At 44.3% G+C, this 24,420-nt stretch overlaps 1 protein-coding gene across 7 annotated transcripts in view; it reads right to left on the bottom strand.

Moving 5' to 3' along the window:
- Positions 1-24,420, bottom strand: part of HSPG2 (heparan sulfate proteoglycan 2) — a 1,237,996-nt gene that overhangs the window by 362,069 nt on the left and 851,507 nt on the right. For 5 of the 7 annotated variants that reach the window (XM_069610942.1, XM_069610944.1, XM_069610945.1 and 2 more), the window contains 5 exons: positions 11,912-11,989; positions 10,072-10,207; positions 8,798-8,949; positions 5,460-5,598; positions 4,355-4,506 (listed from right to left, as the gene is read on the bottom strand). In XM_069610942.1, coding sequence (XP_069467043.1) covers positions 4,355-4,506; positions 5,460-5,598; positions 8,798-8,949; positions 10,072-10,207; positions 11,912-11,989 — 657 coding nt within the window. The remainder of the gene's footprint in view (positions 1-4,354; positions 4,507-5,459; positions 5,599-8,797; positions 8,950-10,071; positions 10,208-11,911; positions 11,990-24,420) is intronic. The other 2 variants (XM_069610946.1, XM_069610948.1) reach the window with 1 other exon arrangement.

The following is a 24,420-nucleotide window of genomic DNA, read 5'->3' as shown; positions in this document are numbered from 1 at the left end:
TACCCGTTAGGCAGAATTGCATGCAGTACCCTCTGGGAACACTACACACAATTAGGACTACAGGTGTAAGCAAAAACCAACCTTTGGTATAAGTCTGTACCACATACTTTTGGTAGCGAGCTGAGCAGCCAGGCTTATCTCAAGCGGGAATGTGAGCAGTAAAGGAAGTTACACAGAAGTATCACAATCACAGCGGTTCAAGTAGACACTTACACTCAAGGTTTCTTGGTAAAAAATACTTAAACATTTAGAAAACATTCACTAGTAGAAATCAACTCAATATTAAACACCAATACACCACAGTAACAAACTAAGTTGTAGGGACAGTTTGAGCTCCCCTGAAAAAGGAGTCACGTGGCACTTCAATTACTTTCAATAGGAGTAGAAAGACATAGGTTTGTACAATGTATTAGAAAACACTTCTTTTAGTCAAAGCAAAGGCTCAGTGTACTAGGAGGGTTAGTTCAATTCAAGAGGCCAGGCCAAAGTCAATAGTCTAGTGTTCTTGGATAGGACAGAACAGTTCTGGTACAGATGGAGAAGTCTTCGTAAATGTTTTTAGAAGTAGTTTAGACAAAAACGAATGATATGCTGGGTCACAAGCTGATTAGGCCTGCAAGTTGGGAAAGTTTCACAAACTTTCACCGCGAGAGTTAGGATCTCTCAACTGGATGGCACAGTACCTTAATGTTAAGCAAAAAGATGCAGCTGAAGACGTTGGTTCCTGGCAGTTCCTGCAGATCTTGCTGTTCCTGAGCCTCAGTTGTGTGGACAAGAGGGAGGACGTCGGGGGACTCCTGCACTGCACAGGATCATCATCGGAGCAAACAAAATGGAGTCACTTTGGTTCAGTAGCCATTGCTTCAAGACATGAACTGGTTTCCCTATCCCTGGCTAAACCTTAACCAGCATTGAGAATGGTATCCAGGTGTCTGAGACGATTGGTCCCACCAACTCAAAGGAAGAAGCCGTCCTTGAAGGAGCTTCTCTGTCGAATGGAGATCTGGCGATTCGGGGGTGCAGCAGGCTTCACTGGGCAAACTAACGGTCCAGTGGTTGCAGCAGCCGTCCTCTTCCAGCTCATCTTCGGTTCTTTCATTACAGTGGTCGACTCTGCCTTCCAGTCCTGGAGACTCTCCTTTTAAACAGTTTTCTTCCATTCATTCCAGCCTAGCTGTCACTCACCCAGCAGGGTGGCTGTCCTTGCCGGATAGTCAGCCAGCCAATCACGCCAGAGTGCATTTGGGTCTCCTAGGAGACCAAGCACAGGGAGTTTTCGGCACCTCCCTCACTTCCTGCCCACCCCAGACACTCAGACCCCAGGGGCGGACTTCAGTCCTGAAGCCTGCCAAAGGCTCACGAACAAAGGAACCAAACCTGGTTTGGCGCGCAGAGACAAACACCAGAAGGACCTTTCCACAAAGAACCGACGAAAAAAGATGACCAGAGTCTGTTTTTACAGAGGGGTCTTGGGTGGCATATTGAAAAACATGGCGGCCCCGATTTTTAGCTACCGGTGTTCGCGGTTGGGAAAAATCATGGTAGTTCATTATAAAACCACTGCCCCCAGCCATTTCAATAGGAAAGGGTAGGTTTTGACGGCTACAAGAGCGTTTAGACATAGGGGATACTAAGTAACCCCTCCAGCACTCTATAGGAAGATAGTGTGTGCTGGGTCTATGAATTTAAAAAGACTAGTAAAGTCAATTTAACTTTACATTCTCTGGGGAACAGAAGTTCATCCCAGAGAAGGTATTTAAACCTGGGGAAGCCCAAAGGGCATCCCTGTGCCACTGTACTAAAGGTGTTTGACAACAATTAAAAGATGATGCCTATGGAGTTATCTAAAACTCCATAATCAAAGAACACAAGAGTAAAACACATATCAAAATACAGGAGAGTGGGGAAAAAAAGGCTCACACTCTCTCCAGGGGAAAAAAGTCCTCAAAATCCAGCAAAGTTGCTGGGGGTCTCTAATGTGAAGGGAATAAGCACATTTCTGAGAATTCTCCCCAACACCTGTGGAGGGGAGGCCACGTCCCATCCTTACAAATCCACCAGCATCTATCTGCAGGGCCGGAAGCCCGCGGGGTGCAAGGGCACAGGTGTTGCATGCCCGTAGGGTGTTCGGCCCCTGGAGGGAGAGGTGCAATAGACAGTCCAGTTCAAAAAAGGAGTAAGGACCCTGTGAACTCTGTGTACGCAGACTCTGAGTTGAGCCAGCCAGCCAGCCACTGTGGTGGACCTTTAGTGCTGGGGGGGTTGGGTGGGAACCTGACTCCTTTTCTTCATTGGCTACTAAGGTCAGGGGCTGTGGTGAGCCCTCTCTTCTCGCATGGAGCAGGGAATCCCTGGATGCTGGACACATTTTGGCTCTTATGAGTGTTCTCCGGGCCTTCCATCTTCCTCCCACTATCCACTACATGATGGTTGCCCCCGTGACCCCATTGGTGCAACCTTTGGTGCCACGGAAGAAGACATCTCTTCCCCTTTCTCACCCCACCACCTCTCGCTATCCTCCCTTTTGTCGAGCCTTCAAGGACCCTCTGTCCCATTGAAATACAGTAAACCTATTCAAGGAAGAAGATCGAGGAGAGGCCCGACTTGCATGGCACCGGGGGTCATGCAGGGAAGTGGAGCATCTCTTGGGACCTCATGTGGAAATGGAGCACCTCTGGCACCCTTCGCACCTTCGGCTACTGCCTGCGTTAAAGAGAGAGATAAAGTGGGAGTCTCTGGGGAGTCCATATCTTCACAATCCCACACGCACAGTTCGCTGGCAGAGCCTCTACTATGGCCCACTGGGTCTTGCGGCATCGTGCTGTTTCCTCACTCTGCAAATAGTCTTGCTCGCCCCTTTCTGGAAGGATATGCACCCCTTGTGAACCTGCTTACTCCCGAGGGGGCTGTGACTGTGGCTACGGCCAATCTCCTAAACAATCTGGCAACTGGCTGTGAGAGGATCTCAAGGGGCATTTCGAAGCTTACTGGTGATCCTTTTTGGCCGATCCAACCCTTGGCTGGATCCTGTGTTTCTATTTTGGATCTGGCCCCCCCTCAGCCAACCCCTGGCCCAAATCCCAACATCCTAGCTATGCAGTCGTCATTGGTCCTTTCTGAAGTACACTTACACCCGCTTCCTGTGCCCATGTCTACAGATCCCGATGGTTTGTGCTCGGGCTTGGGTGAAAAGCTGAGCCCTCTTTCCAGCATTGGGAATCAGCTTTTGTCTGATGCTCCCACGGGGGCTAGCCCGTTCCTCAGTCTCAGCCCCCTTTTGCTTCTAAACCACCCTCAAATGGAGGACTTTGCCCTCCAGCTGCACCTTCCGTAGCCGACACCAATTTTTCAAGTTGCACCTGTCATCTCCTGCTCCCTGAGGTGGCCGAGATCAAAGAACGTTTACTAGTCATGATCGATGGGGTGCTCGGGGTCAAAGCTGGAGGTGAGGGGAGGAATGGGGCCATTGGGGGCTGGGTCAGGGGGATTGAACTCAGACTGTGTTAAAGGACACACCCCTCGCACCATGGACTGTCCACTGCCTCTGTGGTTAGGCCTACCCCCTCTGGAGGAGTAGACCAGAGGTGGTCTATCCCCCAGTACCATCTGTACGGAGATAGTCCACCGGAACCCCAGCCCCGGGGGTCGAGCCCTTACTACTGGTGCAGAATCCCGCTGGGAGAGCCCAGGGCAAATTGTCCTAGCGGGGAGGGAGGATAGGGCCTTAACCCCTGGTGTGTAGGCCTCTGTCTGGGAATCATCTGCCAGAAGGCTGTAGCAGGATGTTTCTCCATGGTGCCCCTAAACTTTCCATCGACTCAGGAGAACCAAGTGACGCCCTTCGGAACAAATGTCTTCACTGACTGCAGGTGGTGGGGGATTGTGGGTTTGTGACCAGGGGTTCTTTGCTGGAGTGCACCAGACTGTCGAATCCTTCAGCTAAAACAGACACTGTTCAATTAGTCTTTGGCAACACCCTCATGGCAAGGGCAGTTCTGGAAAAATGTAATGGCCACGGGCGATCAAGGAAAATTGGCATCATATTTAGTTCTATCCCCACTCATGCCCTTCTGTGTCACGCTAGGAACCCCCTCTAGCAATAGTCCCCTTTCAGGCATGAATAGCACTTGAAGAATATATGATTATAATACATTATATTATTGCCATTTGACTGTTCACTGTAATAACAAGCATATGGATTTTCTGAATCTTAAAAAAACTGGATATAAGTGTTTGCAAGAAATAACAAGACTAGGTGTCAGGTCAAAGTTCATCTTACATCCTTATCAGCTGTCCCAGATTTTCCCTACCTCAGATCATTTCACAAGCCCACACCTGGCTCCTGCTAACATACCTGGTGATTTGAGGTGAGGGCACGGCCAGGCCTATACCAGGTGACTGTGGGTTGCGTTTGTCCAGCAACAACGCAGTTCAACTCAACAGTTTGTCCTTCGGCAGCAGAATTTGAAAGGGGCTCAATCCGGATGGTAGGGGTGATGCCGGAGGCTGGAAAGACAATGCAGGAACATGTCACATGTGAAACTATTAATGCAGAGTTTTCTGTCGCATGTACAGACGACAGAGTGGATCACTTAAGCAGTAAACTATTGAATAAAGAGTTTTTGTCAGCAAAGAACATGGCTTCCCTCACCCAAAGCACCTGTAGGAATGGGCAGAGTCCCAGATAAGATTGGTGGCTCAAAGAATCTGCCCTCATAGTGGCTATGAGGATATGCAAGTGCTAGGGGAAGTAGACATGTGTGTTAGGACAGCAGGGCACACTTTAGAGGTAGCATCTGCTAGCACATGGGCACGGGAACAAAGTCCAACTCCTCATGAAGAGGCCCTAGAAGGCCCACACAGGCATGGAAAGGCTTTATTTCTAAATGGCACAACCTACAGGGCAGGTTTCACCTCTAAGGATTATTGGTAGGAAGCAACCTCTTTCACAAAACCTCCTCACATATGAAGCTACCAAATTACAAAGCCATGACTTGAGCACTTGCCTAAGAAGTTAAGCAGAGACCACTGATCCATGCCTCAACCTGCCACATATATTGGAGCAGAAAACTACTCTAGGCCCGAATTTGGGAAATGCCACACAACAGCGATGTTTGTGGTGGTGAGTAGATTCTGAAGAAATTACTCATTACATCAAACATACACCAAAATACTTGGTCTCAGATGGATGCCAGAGTAGTTGTGCACTCCCAGATTAAGTCAAGAAGCAAGTGGCCAGGAGCAAGTACACCATGAAAACACTAATCTGATTACAAAACACGGACTCTTGGGAACTCTGTCACAGTCCTGTATGCAACAGATGCACAATGATTGCACAACCTAGCTATTGCATCCTTCAGCATAACAACTTAAATGACGTGCTCCTACCTTTACTAACTAGGCCATACCGTAAAGAAATATCGACCAACACTTTCGATGGGCATGGCTGCTAGACTTACGGTAATTGGGCACTGCGGCAGGGGTAATGGAGACAAAGATGGAGGCCTGCTGTACGCCAGAGGTGCTGATGACACGGCAAATGTATTCCCCAGAATCGGCCAGTGAAGCTTTGATGATCCGCATACGGCTGCCAGAGACCTGAGAAGGGTATGGGTTGGAAGCAAGAGCAAATCATTAACGATATCAAATTACTGCATAACATGGGACTAGATGGGAAAAGACAATGAACCAAGATGTTATGGGCAATACAACTGTAGAGGAAATAAGTAATGACTTGGGTTAATCTTTCACCCTGCTTCATTCACAGACCAATATTGCAATGTTTTAATGCTACTTTATAATCAACCGGATTTTGACTTTTGACTTCCGGCGGTGCCGTAGCACCAAAGGATGCAGATATAATGCCTTTGTGGCTCGCTTGGCATTGTCTGCATTGAGCACCACAATGCTGGATGGTGTTCAGTGCCTGTGATCCACTGTATGCCACGGTTTTGAACAGACAACCTTCTTTAATGGGGGCTTAGCACATGCAGCCATGTGTTTTTCTCCTTGGAACTGCCATACAGACATACATATTTATTCCTCAGTACTCCTTTATCATTTGACTGTTAAGCACCTCCGTTCCAATACATTCCTAGGCACAACTTGTGTAAGTGAAACGAAATAGGAAGTCTTATAGGCAGTTTATGCCTCTCACCCTTTAGGGCTGACTAGAGGCCCACTGAAGATTATGAAGGCTACATCATTTCCACTGCTCAAAACTGGGGCCTATTCACAAACCGAAAAGACAACCAAAATCCATACATAGATGCTGTAAAATCTGGCTATATATGCAAACAAGACAAACTTATGCAGTGAGCGACAGAGTCACTATAAAAACGAAGGTTGGGATAGAAAATTTAATTCAAGTGAAAGCACCTGCAAGAGTGGCTATATTTACATATTTTTAGAGAGTTCACCAGTTGTAGCCATTACAAGTACACCAGAAGACTGAACAATCACCTCAGTTCCCAGCGCTTAGGCTCAGTGTAGTTATGCCAATAACATTGCATCCTACACATGGGCCTTGATCAGCCCTTGTGCAACTCGTGCTGTTGGAGTGCCAAGAAGTGGGCGATTGGTTGAGTGGGAGACAGTCACAGACAGACGCCATCTTTATAACAAGGAGCATTTCTCTCCTGGAGCCTCTCAGTTAAAATTGTAACCAAGCTACCACCGTCTCTCCCCAGACTGTTTGCAGGAAGGAGTTAGCCTTGGACGGGTGCTGTTATATGCAGACAATCTGTTTCAATTTGGTCACTCAGGTCATACTGGTTAGGGAGAATTCTCTTTTCTGTGCCAATTCCGTTCAACCTTAGAGACCCCGAGCTCTTTAGCTGGACTTTTTCATTTTAACCCTGAGGTGAGTGAGACCTTTTTCTCACTCACTCATGTGTTTCGACCTGATTTGGATTATGTGTTTCCTCTGTTCTTGGAGTCTGACAAAGTCCATAGGCATCTACTTTTCGTATGTTGACACACAGCACCAGTGTGTCTGGAAAGGCAGGATGCGAGGGAGGTTCCCGAAACTCCCCTGTCCTTTGTCTCTATGAATGCCTGAATGCAGCCAGTCCTGATTGGCTGGATGGCTGTCCTTTCAGGACAGCCACCCTGCTGTGTGAATGACAGCCTAGGCTGTGCATGAATGGGAGAAACCTGCTTAAAGGGCGAGGGTTTTGGGACTAGAGTCGGAGTCGACCACTGGGAGAAACACCCAACAAAGAAACTGAACGAAGCTTGCTGCATTCTCCTGGACATTTGAATTGCCCGGTGAAGCCCTGCTGCTGTGCTGAAACGCCTTTTTTCAATTCGACAGAGAAGCTGCGCAAGGGATGACTTCTTCCCTTAGGTTAGTGGGACCAACTAAACCCGAGACGAACTCCACTGGACCATCTTCCCAGATTGGCTGTACTTCTTTGCTGCTGCAGGAACCGAGTGCCAGGAGTCAGAAAATTCGTAGTCGAGTATGAAATTCGACCAGAAGCTCCAGGATTGTCCTAAGGAGCCCCCAGAAGCAGGACAACCAGTGCTTGAGTCCCCTCGCTAGAGTGCAGGACCCAAGGAGTGAAGGAAGCCCAACCGGTATCCGAGATCTGCGACGGTGCTGTTTACCAAGCGATGAAACCACAAAGTTCTGCTGAACCAAAAAGAGCCCGTAGCTGCAGACGACCTCTAAATTGCTGCCGCAGGAGCCCTCCAGATGTCCACCCTCTTGTCCCCATGACTGAGGCTCAGGAACCGACGGTCTGCATTGCTGCAACAGGACAGAATCCAGCTGGACCACTCTTCTTCAAACCAGAGGTACTGTTTAGACTTGGGGTACTTCCCTCAGTGTCTTTGTGCTGTGCTTTTCTCAGTTGAGACTTGCAGTGGCTTACCCTTGATTCCGACTCTGCTTTTCACAGCTTGACTCCACAAGTGATATTTCTACAAAATCTCTAACTTTGTGCAAGACTTTTTATCTAAGAAGTGCTTCAGCTCCATAGACTGTGTTCCAATTCACTTTGGCAGTCCTGGCTCCCTGAAGACGCTTCTAGCCCATTAACTTTTATATTGTTTGTCCCTCATAGGTGATAACTTGTTTTAGACTTTTCTTGCTGGGAAAGGCTTATCTAGATTTCATTGGAAGATTTAGTTGTCCTCACATATACTGAGAACCTGTTTAACCTTTTCCTTCCTTAAGCCTTTCCTTTCTGCAACCTCAGAATCTGCAAAGTGCATTCAGTGTGATATATAAATGCCATTACTGTCCTTGTGAACAAAGTCACCCCAGGGTGTAGAAGGTGTGTAAGAAGCATATCCAAAGAGTATCCACTAACTTGTTTGATTCTGAAAATAATTTTAAGTATATTTACAGTGTTACATATCTTGCCCTTTTTAAAGAACACTTATTTAACAGTTAATATTAAATCAATAACTATTTATAACTGAAACCTTGAGTGTAAGTGTTACTTCGTTACTTGTTTTTGCGAATTACATTGTTACAGCTCTACAGCTCACATTTACCCCTCTTGAGAGTGCTCAGTCACACTACCAAATTGTGTAGTACAGAACTCTACCAAAAGGTGGGTTACCTAATGCCAAGCAGATAAGTGTTGTGTAGTCTCACACAGTGTTACTACATACATTTGTACCCAACAATACTGCTGTGTCAAATCTTGTAGTCATCACAAGTATGCAAATTTCACCCTCTCGATTATCACCATCACTGGCAGTCACAGGGCAGTAAACGTGTGAGAGCAAAGAGCAGGGGAAACAGGAAACAAAGATCTATCCTGGAGATTCCCACCGGACGTACCTGGTGGTTGGCAGATAGGCTCCCTCCTGGTCTGTGCCAAGTGACTGTGTGCGGTGCAGGGCCAGCAACAAGGCAGTTCAGCTCCACTGTTTGCCCTTCAGCTACTGCATTGGCCGAAGGCTCGATCCTCACAGGCGACTCAACGGCAGAGGCTAAAAGAGCCAGAGAGTTAGTTACCCATCTTCCCCCAGAAGAGAGCAGATTATCTCTCTATCCCTTTGCTATCACGACAACAGGTTACACATTTTCCTCTCGAGTAAGGCCTATAATGAAAAGGCTAGAATGTAGAACTTATTCTGTAAAACATCTCCTCTGGGGTTCATTGCTTTACCATATGTTGACATGTTTCAATTGCCCTTAATTGTATTCAAACGTGTTGCTATGTAAATAAAGCTAAGTAGCGAAGATGACTATTGGAATCATAACCACAAATAAGTGAAAAACGCATGTCTACAGTGTTAAAGATAACAAAAATAACATGTGGTTAACTGGCAGAAGCAGCAACTTGGTATGAGTGTCAAACAATCAGATTAGACAGTAGTAATTCAAAAGTGTGATGGGTGCAAACAGAGAAAGAAAATGGCCTCCTTTCACACAAAAGGCATACATAACACAATACAAATGGGGACGAAAATACAGCTTGAGTGGAAGAAAGGTGGGTGCTGAAGAAACTAGTCTGACAAACTCCCATTTTAAGGGTACCAAACCATATGTAACGGTCAATTCATTGATCATAGTATTCCTCAAAACCTTTAGTGCGACAGAGTGTTCATAGTTTTTTCAAATGCTGTGTGAAGGCTAAAGTCATTTAACCACAAAACAACAAGCTTGTGCTTCATCTTTAATAAACGAAAACTATGTTTCGTTGCTAACAACTCTTGGAAATCCTTACTTTTTTTTACTCCATTTCAAAACCACAGAATGATTTGCAGATGTAAAAGGCTGGTTGGTCTACCACACTATCATTAGATTCCCATGTGGGGAACGGAAAAGTGACCCCTGTTCAAGAGATTAGAGTTCCCTGTTCTGGCATACAGCCAACAGCTCACTAAATCTCTGCAGCACCATATCCTGTTCTTCCATTTTCTTCATTAATGTTTTATATGAAATATATTTAACTTATCCTATAGAGTCTGCTATACAGAGTTTGACCATGTGTTCAAGTGCTGATGTCGATACTGGATTACTGAATGATTTTGTGCGGCCCCCACATTGACCATTTGACAGCAATAACCTTCATGCCCCAAGCAGTAACAAAGAATGCTCATTCCTACCTCTATTGATGATGACTTCAATTTTGGCTTCTGCAGATCCGGAGGAGCTGGTGCCAACACAGATATAGGTTCCACCATCCGCAGCAGTCGCTGAGGGGATCACCAGTGTTGAGATATCCCTCCTCTCAGTGCGGGACTGCAAAGTGACCAAAGCACCTTGTTAGCCTACAAAGCTTTCACACACTGGGAGCCAAAAAATACTGATACCTCCTTCTCCCACGAAATACAGAAGCAACTGCGTCAAGCTTCTGTATTCAAATCAGTAATGGGCAAACATGAGCATTGTTGACTTGCAGCATAGATATCCAAATGTCAGTAATGCAAGCCATGGGAAACTTCTTTTGCCAAAATGCGTGCTCTTGCTGACAATTCACAAAGGGGTCATTTTCAGTCAACGGAAAAACGAGCAATGATTCACACAAAGTCTGCAACTACATGACTACCGATTTGGCTTTGGTTCATTTTAGAGGATATCTTTTCTTGCCAAGCCCACCAGTAACCAAGGTTGCCCACCTCTCCGAAATCTTCTTGCTCCAAGAAGTTAATCTCTAAGTCTACAAGCCTCAACCATCACGGATAATTGAGGGGCGTTCCTAACGTAGGAAAATATGACACATGCATTACTGTGCACAATCTCTGAAACAATCTTTGGCTTCCCCCCAGGATCCTATTCATTGCATGTGAATGATTCCCAAGGTGGCTGATGACATTTCCAAGAGGAATTCCCAATGGGTGCACAGCATTGATTCAAGCATGTCCACCTGTATCCCCAAAGAGGTATGCTCAGACCTAGCAGACAAAACCATTCTCAGGGCCCCGTTTATTGCAAAAAGGTCACAGCAGCAGAGTGAGGGGGTTTGGGAAGGGGAAGCAGTTGCAGATGTGCTTTGGAGTCCAGCACTAGCTTAAAAGGGTGGCAAGCCTTAACACCACCCCTAGAACCCCAAAAGGGTAACTGGCGGGAGAGGAGGGCTGCCATTTGAGCAGGAGCCAGGCTGTCAGGGACTTAACAATTACAGCCCAGTATCACCTAATAGTCCACATGCAATCTTGCATGCATGGGCGTGCATCCAGGGGCTTTGGCCTTTATGGAGGGGTCTAGGCCACAGTGTGATGAAGACACCTCCGTTTACGGTGGCTCCATGAACTGTAGCCTTTCGTCAGTGAAGCATGCTGCAGTGCCTCAAGCCTCGAAGCACTAAGGAGAAGCAGGAAGGCATAAAGTTACTGCTGTATAGCGCACCAATGCAAACCTCTCCAGCTCGCTGTGCCTAAAGCTGCATCTCTCTGATCCAGCTCAATAAGACTGAAACATGGCCAACAATAGTGAACAGAGGATAGCACAGGGGCAATGCGCTGGTCTTGGAAACAAGACCACGCACAGCAACAGAGGTTCGAATCCTGGATCCGCGCTTCGAAAACGAACTTAGGCACGTTATGAAAAAACAGTAAAATAAATAAAAATGCTTGTGTTGCTATACATAAGGTTTATTTGGTTTGGCTGGCCTATGTCATGAGGAGTAGAATCAGGACAGATTTATAGATTTTAATGGTGCATGAAAAATAAAAAGCAATGCTTCCCAGAGGAATTGTATAGTTACTAGGACATCATTCCTATCCATCACCTTTTGCTTTGATTATACATTGTGTACTTATCTTCCCTGGGCATTCCTGAAACAAACATTTGCTCAACGGTTAAGATGACTAAATAGCAATTAGGTATTCAGAAGGTTAGCACATGCCACCCCCTCTCTGTTTGAGTCGTGTTAACAAGTTGGCTAGTTTCTGCAGAAAGCGGACAGCAATGTAAGGGGGTTGAAAAAGAAGCAGCCACAGCTACCTGGATCTCCTGGATCCTCCTGTGAAGTGCCTCCAGGCTGCCGTTTCGGAAGTGAAGAAAGCCAAAGGAAGAGAGAGCCTGAGCAGAAGAGAGGAGAGATTGTATGGAAGCAAAGAGAAAAGAAACAGAAGAGACACAGCAAATCAAAGTAGTAAAGGCCAGGGTTGTGTTTTGTGCACGGATCTGTAATTTTGCAAAGGTTTTTCAAAAAAGTGAAATGATATTGTACTATAGAAAACATCCTGGCTTTAATGCACATATTGATTATTAATATGGTGTTGGTTCCAGTGTTTTAAAAGTGTGTACTATTTTAGTATTGGTATTAACTCTTAAGCTCTTGTGGGGGTGTCAATAAGAGGGCTGAACACAAAGACCCTCCTCCCTCCAATCCTGCAGCCAAAACATGCTTATGACAGAGGCATGATGTCCCAGATGAATGAACACTGTGGCTCAGCTCTGCTATTAAAGGAAATTCTATAGGGCAGTTCAGACTGCACATTTAAATCTAGGTTCTCTCTATTGGTACTTCTCCAACAGCATTCAACACATGGCCACATATCTTGTTATTTGGAACACTTGCTAAAAGCACACAATTCTAACACAGCCATGCAGCTCTCTGGAACTTGACGATATATATTCAGAGAATACTCAATTTAGAGCAGTGGTCTTAGCAAAACACTGCAATTACTGTTTACAATTTATTTTATTTGGTGTTTTTATGTGGAACTAAATCTCACCTTCTCCTGACATGAAAGTGCTACAAAAAAGGTAGACAGGGATAGAGTAGGTAGATGGGGATATAAAGTTATAGAATGAGCAAAATGAAATCAAGATTGTTATGTAAGAATTGATGTGGTCCCACTGTGTGAGACAACACAACACTAATCTGCTTGGTCTTAGGTAACCCACCGTTTGGTTTAGGTCTGTGCTACACAAGTTGGTAGTGTGACTGAGCAGCCAGACCTAGCTCAAGAGGGGTAAATGTGAGCTGTACAAATGAAATCCGTAAATACAAGTAGCCAAGTAACGCGTACACTCAAGGTTTCAGTTGTAAATAGTTATTTATTTAACATCAATGTTTAAATAAGCTTTCTTTAAAAAGGCAATGCATTGTAACAATGTAAATATACTTTGCAATTACTGTTCAGAATCAAAATAAGTTGGTGGATAATCTTTAGATATGCTCCGTACACATTGAGGCGCCTTCAATCACAAGGACAGTAATGGCATTTATATATCTCACCAGTAAACCTTGTTGATTCTAAGGTTGCAGAAAGGAAAGGTCAGGGAAGGAAAAAGGTTAGACAGTTTCTCTGTATATGGGAGGACAACTACATTTTCCAATGAAATCTAGATCAGACTTTCCCAACATTAACTCTATACAACAAGCTACCACCTATGAGGGACAAACAGTATCAAAGTCAATGGACTAGAAGCGTCTTCGAGGAGCCAAGACAGCCAAAATCATTTGGGACACAGTCTATGGATCTGATGCACCTCTTAGATCAAAGGCTTGCACAAAGTTTTTAGAAAAATCACTTGTAGGGTCACAAGCTGTTATGCCTGTGAGAAGAGTTGAAATCCACTCTAAAAAGGTAAGCCAATGCAATTCTCAACCGAGAAGAGCATGGCTAAAAGGCAATACGGTAAGTACCCCAAGCCTAAACAGTACCTCTGGTTTGAAGAAGAGTGGTACTGCTGGATTCTATCTTGCTATAGCGGTGCAGACCCTTGTTCCTAAGCCTCAGTCCGGTGACGAGATAGGATGTCTGGAGGGCTCCTGCAGCGCACTTGGAAGGTCATTGGCAGCTACGGGCTCTTTACGGTTCAGCAGCACTTTGCGGTTTCAGCACTTAGCAAACAGCACTGTTGCAGATCTTGGACTCCAGTCGGACTCTTTGCTCCCTCTGTCTTGCACTCTGGTGAGGGGATTCTGGATCTGGAGGTCCTGCTTCTGGATGGTCCTTAGGACTCTCCTGGAACTTCTAGCCAGATTCGTTCTGCGGCAGACATTACACTCGACTACTGACATTCAACCCCTGTCACTGTGCTTCTGAAGCAACGGAGAGACACAGCAAGTCTGGGATGATGGTTCAGTGGAGTTCGTCTCGGGGTTAGTTAGTCCCACTAACCCAAGGAGAGAAGTCGTTCCGTTCGGAGCTGCTCTGTCGATGTGAAAAAAAATTGTTCATCACAGCAGCAGGGCTTCACCGGGCAATTCAAAGGTCCAGGAGGTTGCAGAAAGCTTCATTCATGGTTTCTTCGTTGGGTGTTTCTCCCAGTGGTCGACTCTGCCTGTAGTCCCAAAACCCTCGTCTTTTAAGCAGGTTTCTTCCATTCATGCACAGCCTATGCTGTCAATCACACAACAGGGTTGCTGTCCCAAAAGGACAGCCGGCCAGCCAGCCAGCCAATCAGGCGTAGTTGCACTCCGGCATTCCTAGAGACAAAGGACAGTGGAGTTTCGGGACCCTCCCTCACATCCTGTCCTTCCAGACACACTCGAGTCAGGGGCGGGCTTCAGGGCGGATGCCCGTCAAAGGCAAGACAAACCAAGGGCTCAAACCTATCTCAACACACAGTAAAACCCAAGAAAGACCTAACCAATAGAAAATGGCAAAAAAAGCAGACGGGCCATTTTGTCAAAATGGTCACCTATGGGTGCTGTACTGCAGCTGAGGGTTCAGCCTGTGGTAGAAAAGCACAATGGTAGGAAACATTAAACCACTGCCACCAAGCCATTTAAAGTAGTGAGTAACATACAAATGTTACATGAGAAAGTAGGCTAAGGGTCTACTCAGTAACCCCCCCAGAACTCCACATAAGATGGTGTGTGCTGGACCGACCAAGAGAAAAGGTAAGTAAAGTAAATTTCCCTTTACTATTCTTGGGAACTGTAGTTCACACAAGAAAAGGTATTTAAACCTTATGAGAAATCTAAAGGGAGTTCTCTGTGACACTGCGCTGAAGGCGCTTGCTGTGTGTCACCATACAAAAAGCAGCTGCCCAGGGAATTTGTCAGACTCCAAAAACACAAAATCCGAATCAGATAAAAACACGAGAGAGTGAGAAAAAGGTTTCACTCACTCCAGGGTTAGAATTAAAAAGTCCCAAGTCCAGCAAAGGAGCTGGGGGTCTCCAAGGTGGGAGGAATGTAATACTAAAATGAAAATTCTCCCCAACAAAAATCCAGATGCAGAGGGGAAGAGGTGGGACAACAGAGTAAATGCAGCCATTTTCAGCTGCAGAACCATGTCCACAGTGTCATGTCAAGGGTTTGTAGTTTTATAGTACTAAACATGTTTCCCTGGTCAGTTTAAAATCATGGTACAATAATTTCATTGAATGTATAGAGTGCCTTTCGTCAAAGGCGCTGAACAAAATGTATCAAAAGCAGTACAATTCATCATGATAAAATATCAACATAAGTAAATGTAAAATCAGAAGAGGGGGGAGCCAGGGAATTAAGAGACAAGAAAAGATAAGAGATGGGATTTGAGATTTGTTTGAAAGATACAAAGAGATGAGGCAGAACAAAGTGAAAGGGAGTTTGTGTTTGGGAGCCAGGAGAGCAAAAGAACGGAAACAAGAAGATGCACAGGGAGGTTTAACAGTTACTTCTGTGGTCTTAGGGGGCTTGAAGAGACATAGAACGAGAGTAATGCGTAGAGATGGAGGGCCAGACCATGAGTACTTTTGAAAACAATTGAGAGAAAGTGGTAAAGAAGACAAGAAAGTAGGGAGGGTGTAATGGAAGGCCGAGGGGGTAAAGAGAAGAGGAGACAAATGGAGGAATTATAAACAGCATGAGGAGGAAGAAGGTGGGAAGCAGGAAGACCAAGTAATAGAGCCAAGCAATAGTCAATACAGGAAGAGACAAGAGAGAAAATAAGATGTTTCGTAGCATGAAAGGAAAGAAACGGGTGAGCATGATGGATGTTAAAAAGTGCACATAACAAAAGCAGCCAATATGAAGAGAAAATGAGAGAGAGAGGGATCAAAGATAACGCCCAGGTTGCACGCAGACGGTGAGAAAGGAAGATACGATGGAGGAAAGGAGAGAAAGGGAGGGGATGGGGTGGGAGAAATAGATGCAAGAAAGTACAGGACCTCAGTTTTAGAGGGATTGATATGTAGAAAATAAGAGGACATCCAGTTTTGAACGGAAGAAAGACTGAAACAGAGTGGAGAGCAGAATCAAAGGAAAAAAGAGAAAAAGATCTGGTTGTCATCAGCGTATAGAGGAAAAGAAAGATGGAAGCAGGAGAAAGAGGAGCAGTGTAAAGAGAATAGAAGAGGCACAAATACCAAGCCTTCAGGGGCACCATACAGAAGAGGGGGTGAAGGAGAAGAGTGCCCAGTCCAGGATACGGAATAGGAACATAACATAGGGAAAGGTAGGAACTGATCCATTCAAGAGCAGGCCCTAAGATACTCAAGGTGGAAAGGGAGGAAATAAGAAGAGAGTGATCAACAGTGTCAAACGCCGCAGACAAGTCGAGAAGAAGAATAGAGGAACGTTTGGTGTGATGGGCAGTGAGGAGAGAATATGAGACATGTAGAAGAACAGTCTCTGTAGTGTGAGGACAAAAACCACACAAAAGAAGGGGAAGGAGAAAATGGAGATTCAGGTAGTGGGTTACCTGAGCATAGGCAGCCGGTTCAAGAATTTTAGAGAAGGAAAGGCAGAAGAGAAATGGGGTGGAAATTAGCAGGAACAGATGAGTCAAGGGAAGGTTTTTCCAGAATGGAAAGAATAAATGCATGCTTAAAGGTAGCGGGAAAGCAAGAATTTGCAAAAGAGGAATTTATGAGAGAGGTGAGAAGGAATAAGATCAAGATATACTTGAGGGATAAGTGAATCTATCCCAGAATAGTCAATTTTTGAACTCCTACTCTACCATGCTGTTAAAATCAAACAAAAATGACATTTGTTGCCAGTTCCATAGAATTGCAAAGAACGTGGTAAAATGATTCCCCGGGATAATATTTAAGATATTGACTGAAGGTAATAATGAGAATATTCTAAAACAATGCAGCGAACAAACAGAGGGCATCTCAATGCATCAACAGAGGTTTGCAAGAAAAACCTATTTGAAAGTATAGACTCCACTTCACCCGGAGAGTCACACAAATCCAGAAATGTATACACTTTGCAGATTTTCCAATCCATTTATGCCATCAACCAACATTCTTGGCTCAATTAGTCCAGCATGGAGCAAACCCTGTGCCCATTTACTTGACCAACTGTTTACAGTCCAATATACATTATCCCTTCCCTGATCTCTGATGAACTTGGAGGAAGCCCTCACTTGTATCTGGAGGGATCAGATATACAGTATTAAATAAGAGGACCTACCGAACACTGCTGTAGAAATCTAGTTTCATTAATTGGTGGTGAGCCCACAATCCAGAGGAAAAATGTTCTTGCAGATAGCTTCCATTTGCTAGTATGTCCATCGATGAGGATACCCCGTAAAGTGGCACAGAGGGACAGGTGCCGGGATGACTTCCTTCCTCCCATCTTCACATTCTTTGCCTCACAAGTCCCTCATTTCTTCCAAGACAACACATCTTCTGGTCATCTGGAATGTGGACATACATATGGACTCCCAAACAAGGATTTTAAGTCCTGCTTCTTTAAGATGAAGACACACAAAATCTGCCTTAATGAGAAGTATACAGTTGGTGCAGGTTTACTTGCTAATTTATTTTGTCTGGATTATACCAGTACCTGCATTCCAGCTTTCCAGTTCAGAAAACCACATGCAGTAAAAAGTCTTGACAGCCAATTGTTGCTTTGCAAAACATCTACCGAGCTTCACACTCTTGAGAAAACATATCTGAATTCTTGTTAAAGTGAAATTCGTGGCCTTTAAGTTCCTGCAAAGCACACCTAAAAACGTTGAAGAGATGATCAATAACAACCAGCAAAACATATACACCCAGATGAAGGTCTAAATATCTAGATATTCAGGCACAGAAGAAGGATTTCAGTCACCATTACAGAGTGAGTCAAATGCTTGTTTTACTGATAGAGCAGTGGATTGGATGTTATCCCTTCTTGCAGGTCGCCAAGCCAGAGTTTTTCATAATGTTCAGAGTGCCACTCCTGTGGAGTTACACTCAAGTGACTCGGGGGTCTTTCCTCTCCCTCCACCATTTTAATTATTTTTATGAAACCCCTTTTTGATATTTTAGTTGAGCATGGCATACTATACATTAATTATGCCGATGAAATTCAAATTTGAATTCAGCTCACAGGGGCATATGATACTGATTCTGTAAAAGTCAATGAGATTTTCAGTCTTATTCAGAATTGGATGGCACATAATTTGCTCACATTTAACAGTAGCAAGGCAACGATTATTGGTAGGAACACAGCAAAAATTCAGTATCCTGCCCAAGAGTTTACTATTTCAGAATGATCTAGCCAAGTTCTTCGCAAAGTAGAAATTCTTGGAGTAATTCTAGACTCCTCTCTTACCATAAACAACCATGTTAATTATATTATGTCATCATCAGAATTTTACTTAAAATTACTAGGTCAGATCAAACCTTTCCTCTCCCAAGGGAACTGTGCTACAATAGCCAGAGTCATCCTGGGTGCAAAGATGCACTATTGCGGGAACCTTCTTGTTGGCTCTGCATTGATCCATATCGGCCATAGGGAACATATTACTGAAGCCCGGAAAGCGCTTCATTGGCTTCCAATAAAACAGTGCCTCCCATTTCTCATACTTACCATTCCGCATACACGCCTTTCTGGCACCTTCGGTCTAAAATAATCTGAAGCAATTTCCGTTTCCTGGGATCCAGTAATAGTAACCTTTTTCAGTCGCCAATGGCCAAATTGGTGAGGAGTGGCAGATGTGCATTTGATTTTTTGGTACCATCTCTTTGGAATAAACTACCAGTCAAACTCAGACTTGAGACTAGCGGTTTTCAAGAAAACCTTGAAAACGGTTTTTTTACTTGATCTTATTTAGTTTTCGTTTACTCTGCTCTGTTTTAGAACCCATTGCTGATTAAGGTTTTTTTTTTGGCTTTATTTTTCCTAACTTCCTGCTGTCATTTTTATTTGTCTTTTATCTGATTTTATTCTAGTCTTATCTGTTTTTAGCTGTGTTTTTTTCTATACTTGTGTTTATACTTGTATTGCCTGATCTATGCGAGTACTTGCCCTTGGGCCTAAGGCAAATTAGAAATACATTAAACAGACAAATCATCTAGTGTTTATGGAACAATCTTCCTTTCCAGGTACCCAAAGCTGTCGCCCTGCTCCCATTGCACAAACATCTGAAGAGATTGCGATTTAATGTGGCCTGTTCAATTTCCCTTGGCAAGTACAAAATATTAGTTTTACCTTTTACTGACTACAGCCACATCACCACCTTTGCTTCATAATCCTCCCATTCATCATTGCCATTTTGCACTCTCACTCCTGCATGATCCCCTTGCAGAATGTTTCACCTGGTTACCACTTTAATGTCGACTCCTGTCTTGATTTTTGGGTTTCTTTTGTTTTATAATAGGTGCATTATCATTTTTTTTTAGCTATGCTGCTAGTTCAGCGGTGTCCCAGCCCTATGTTTAGTACTTGCATTTCGCTCCCTAAAACTTTGCAAACAAACATTTTTAAAGGGGCACTTGAATATTGTTTAAAAATCATATGCACAGGAGTAATTGGCAGCTTCCTCTTAAGAGAAGAGCAGACTTGTAAAACTAGTTTAGCTCACCCCAGTAATTACTCCTCCAACAGACTTCTGTGGGAGGTCCCTTCATAGTGAATTTCTTCCACTTCCTTCGTTTGTTTTTCAAAACACAAGGGTCTGACCACCAATATCCAACTATTAATTATCAATAGATAGACTCTAGGGATCAGCAAAACACCCCTGATCTCCACTCAGGTGGGCAGATTACAGGTGATCAATCTTGGCAGTCGTGTAGCTCACAATTCACTACCAAGTGGGCCGGCACCATTTACATGCAACCTAGTGAACGGGTCACCATAGATTAAGGGTTATCTATCAGTTTAATTTTAGTGTTTCTCTTTGCGCGCACTCATAACCAGGCCGAAGTGTGAGCTTTTAAAGACTACCTTTTAATTGGATTGTAAATGCTAGATGTTACTATTAACCAACTTAATGGTAATCATTTTATCAACTGTATAAAGATGAAAAACAGCAGGGTTTGTAGCTTAGTAAATCAGGCCAATGCACACACACATATATATACATATACTGATTTACTACGCTAAAATAATAGTGTAAGCAACACTTGCACCACGAAATGGCTTTAGATCTACTTTGCTATTTTTGATAGCTTAGTAGATTTAGTTTTACTTAAGTTACTTATTTAGATTAGTAAATCAGCTCCATACATGAATGCATCCTCTAAATTGTCTGCAGCTCTCCCAGTCTGTTCTCTCTTCCCCTTTGTTGTACAGCACTCTAATGCTTGCCAGCACTCTAATGCTTGCTATCTAGGTTTGCATTGTTAGGTAAGATGTTAACTAGTGCAAAATCTCCCTCACTTGTGAGACCCCCAGAGCTTTTTGCTGGTGGATTCTTTTTCCCTGTACCTCAGGAAGTGGGAATCTTTCTCCACACCCACAGACACTTTTTATGGGTGTCATTTTTAAGACTCTCCATAGTGCCTTTTTAATTTTATCCTCTGACAAATTTTGGCATAAACAGCCTATTTATTGTTGCTGGGTTGCCCTTTGGGCTCGCCTTTTACATTTTTCTGGCTAACCTTGTGGGAACTGCAGTTCCCAAGAATAGACAGGATATTTGATCGACTCTAAACTGTATTTGAATGAGACCAGCACACCCCACCTTACGTCAAGTGCTGGGGGGGATACGTGGAATCCCCTTTCTCATTCTCACTGTAACATTCTGTTACAGGGACAAGCTTACCCTAAATGGTTGGTGGCAGTGAACCGTTTTACTAATATGGCATACCTTTACCGCAGGCTGTTACCAAAGTGGCCCATGTCTTCTTTTTTCACCATTTTAGTGTTCCTAGTCCTTTCTTGGTCCTTCCCCTGGCCCCCAGGGTGGGAAAGCCCTTTGTGTGAATTTCATCTTCGGCGCCAGACCTTAGTCAAGTCTGCCCAGGCGCCAGAGTGTGTGAAGTCAGGAAGCGAGGGTGGAGTCCAAAACCTTGCAGCCCTTTGTCTTCCAGCCTGCCTGCGAGAATCCATTTCCAACTGGAAGGTTGGCTGTCCTGAAAGGACTGCCACCCCCCACCCCCTCAACCACCCCTCTGGTTTGAATGTTGCACGCCTGTTTGACTGGATGGGTTCCTGCATAAATGTCCAATCCTGGAAGCTGATAAGATAGTCAACCCACTGGACCTGAATCCGAAGAGGAAGATGAAGAAATCGAAGCTGAGATGATTTCCAGCGACCGGAAAGCCTGCTGTGTAACCAGAGCCTGCTGTTACCCTTCCTTCCAAGTGACCATGAGACTCTGAAAATGACGACCCCAACCCAGAACCTGGTGAGATCCACTAGAATCAAGAAGACATGCATTTTGAGCCTTCCCACAACGTGCTGTGACCTTGCCGGGCTGCAATACACCAATATCCTGGTAGCTTGAGCCCTTGTGCCTTGCATGGTCTTCCTAATTCCGAATCGAGCTGAAACTTTGGTGGAATTCTGCTGGACCTCCAGAGTTGTGATTCCACTCCTTGAAATCCCCTCACCAGAGAGCTGGACCAGATAAGCGATGAGAATCTGACCAGCGATATTCCGTCTTCTCCTGGCTCCTCAAAAGGGCACCAAAACCACAGAACGCATCCAGCCACAGAGAAACACTTGCCTGGAGCCTTCTCTGTTGATCCCTGCTGCTGAATCCCTTCCAGTGCTCTGTCAGTCTTCATGACAAGGAATTCATCAACCAGGTTTTTGGCTGCAGATCCTGAAGTCTTCCTGCTGCAAACATTTCTGCTGTGCGGAGGTATTTACTTACCTTAAGCCTGTGTGATTTCTGTATAGCTTTTGGGGGGTTCTCTGTGATTTGGAGACCTCTCATCCAGTTCACCCAGGCCCACTCCTGGAATCCACGGTATCAGGTAATAAAATCGCGGCAAAAATATTGCTGGGAAAAAGAAATCGCGGCAAAAATGCTGTGGTTTGACCCGGTAAAGGTGTACCCCATTATACCATTTAAGGGGAGCAAGGGTTGGTGCGGGGGTGTCCCCCAAATCCTTTACAGGATTTTGGCAGCAAAACCACTGCATTTCTGCCGCAATATTTTGTATTCACTGCCATTTTTGCCACGATTTGAAGACATGGAACCGAATCCACCTAGGGAGTCTTCTCAGAACTCCCTGGAACCCTAACTAACTAAAGTTAAATGCTTTTTGAAGAGACCTCGACAGGAACTCTGACTTCTGCTACATCTGTGCCTATCCTGACCTGCCTGTTGGACACTAGAGACTTAGTGACCCCCCTTCTGCCACTGAACGCTCATGCTCCAAAAAAGGGAAAAGACTAAGGGTGGGCCTTTTGCCTAGAAAAAATAACAAGCATTTAAAAGTTTACTTGTGAAAAAGCTGGTTGGTAACTCACTCAGAGTGAGCAGTTACAACAAGGTCTTACTTCCCTTGAAGGCGTTTTGCCATTCTGAAAAGTACATATATGGTTATTATATTCATCTGTGAATTGGTTGTGCCTCTTCCCCAAAAGTAATACTGTTGGCTACACTTTACTATTTCTTTTAGGATATAAATGTAAATGTATACCTACTGGGTCTTGCTTCCCCAGACCTGCTGAATTTTCCTGCCTTGAATAGCTGTGTGCCATTCTGAAGAAAGGTGTCCTGTATGTGTAGCTGACCGTGGTCTGCCTGGTGCGATTCTAAATTAGTGTAGAAAGTTATTGCATACCTTGGGCTGTATTCCACTGATCTGAAAAGCACCTGTAATTGTATATTACACCATAAGGTCTTACTCACCTGGTATAACTGTGTGTTATTCCAAATGCTGTTATAGGTTTATATTCTTACACAAATTTGTGTTCCACTATTTAGAAAAGGTAGGTTTACTATGTGATTCCTTAACTGAGTGTCACTGCATGACTGACAGGTTCTACTACCCTCGACTTACTTTAAATGAATCTAAAAGTAGCAAATGGTTTTAATTTCCAATGAATAGGAGTGTCCTATACTAAATTTGTTTGATACAATACTGTTAGTGTTCTGAACAGGGTCTGCGCTTTGGTCTGTGCACTTTAAAGCATTGTGTTGTGTTTTTATAATGCGTTTATGACTATGGCAAAGTAATTACCCCAAGACTTAACTTCTCCTAACTGCATTTACAATAAAACTTTATTTTTTTATAATATTTCTAGTTGTAAGTGTTTCTGTTGAATCCTTGGTATACTCCAAGTTCTTTCTACGCACCTTATACTCAGGCGGTACAGCCTTGTATTAAGAGTTGAGTTTTGTACTGTCTCAGTAGTATGGCTTTACTAAACCCTTAGTTGGACTTGAATAAAACTGTCCGAACATGCACTATACAATATCACACCACGCACATACTGTTAGAGCTGAATCTCATTCATGGGGTCCTCTTGATCCACTTGAACAAAAACATTTCCTTTTCTGGCTTTCCGACTATTTAGTAGCCAGGGGAACACTGAAGGAACAACACCACTTCAGCCCTTTTTCTTGAGGTCTTCGGTGAGCCTTCTAGCTGAGCTGCCAGTGCAGAGACATCTACTGTATATTTTACAACATTGTTTTTATATGGCAGCACAGGTCACTTTAAGTTGAGTGCTGCAGGGACAAAATGTGCCCATTTTATTTTCTCTAATAATACTTTTTAAATGTGTGCAGAACAAGCTGGTGCCACTAAACCCATCTACAGAGGTCCTAGGAGCTTCCAGAGCTGCAGAACTACAATATCAGGAGACCTGCTACCCATTTCAAATGCATCATTTAGGAATGGCCAAATCCGTCCAAATCTTTGCTGAACCCGCAAGGACAGTCCAGTGCCTGTCTAGCTAAGATTCAGTGTACTTCCCCACAGCTCACATATTCCTCTTAAGATAAGCCTGCCTACTCTGCAACACTTCGAAGGTCCAGAGCTAGTACCTGAATGATACGAAGAGTTGGGGATCTACAAACCACTGGGATAGTTTACTAAAGTCTTACTACCAATAGGACTTCAGGAAAATTCCCTTAACAGAGGCTAAGAGATCAAGATAGACATACGAGGGCATGCATCTTCAGAGAATTCTTGCAGGCAGGCTGGGAGAGTGTCCTTGGCACCTGAAGCACCAGTCTTGAAAATCAGAGGGGCTGAACACCCCCCCCCCTCTACATTGCAGCCAGGGTGATGCTTATAGCACAAGTTAGAATTGGTGCAAAACTATACTATTGTAATCGTCTATGCCAGTGGATAAATAAAAAGAGCTTACACAGACTACAGGTCATCCTTAACACTGCTGCATATATAGCGACCAAAACACCTGAACAAGCTCACATAACAGGTTCTCA

The sequence above is a fragment of the Ambystoma mexicanum genome, chromosome 8, assembly GCF_040938575.1.
Source record: "Ambystoma mexicanum isolate Mex_15411 chromosome 8, UKY_AmexF1_1, whole genome shotgun sequence".
Classification (NCBI taxonomy): domain Eukaryota; kingdom Metazoa; phylum Chordata; class Amphibia; order Caudata; family Ambystomatidae; genus Ambystoma; species Ambystoma mexicanum.
The sequence above is the reverse complement of the archived record's forward strand: the minus strand, read 5'-3'. Positions and strand labels throughout refer to the sequence as shown.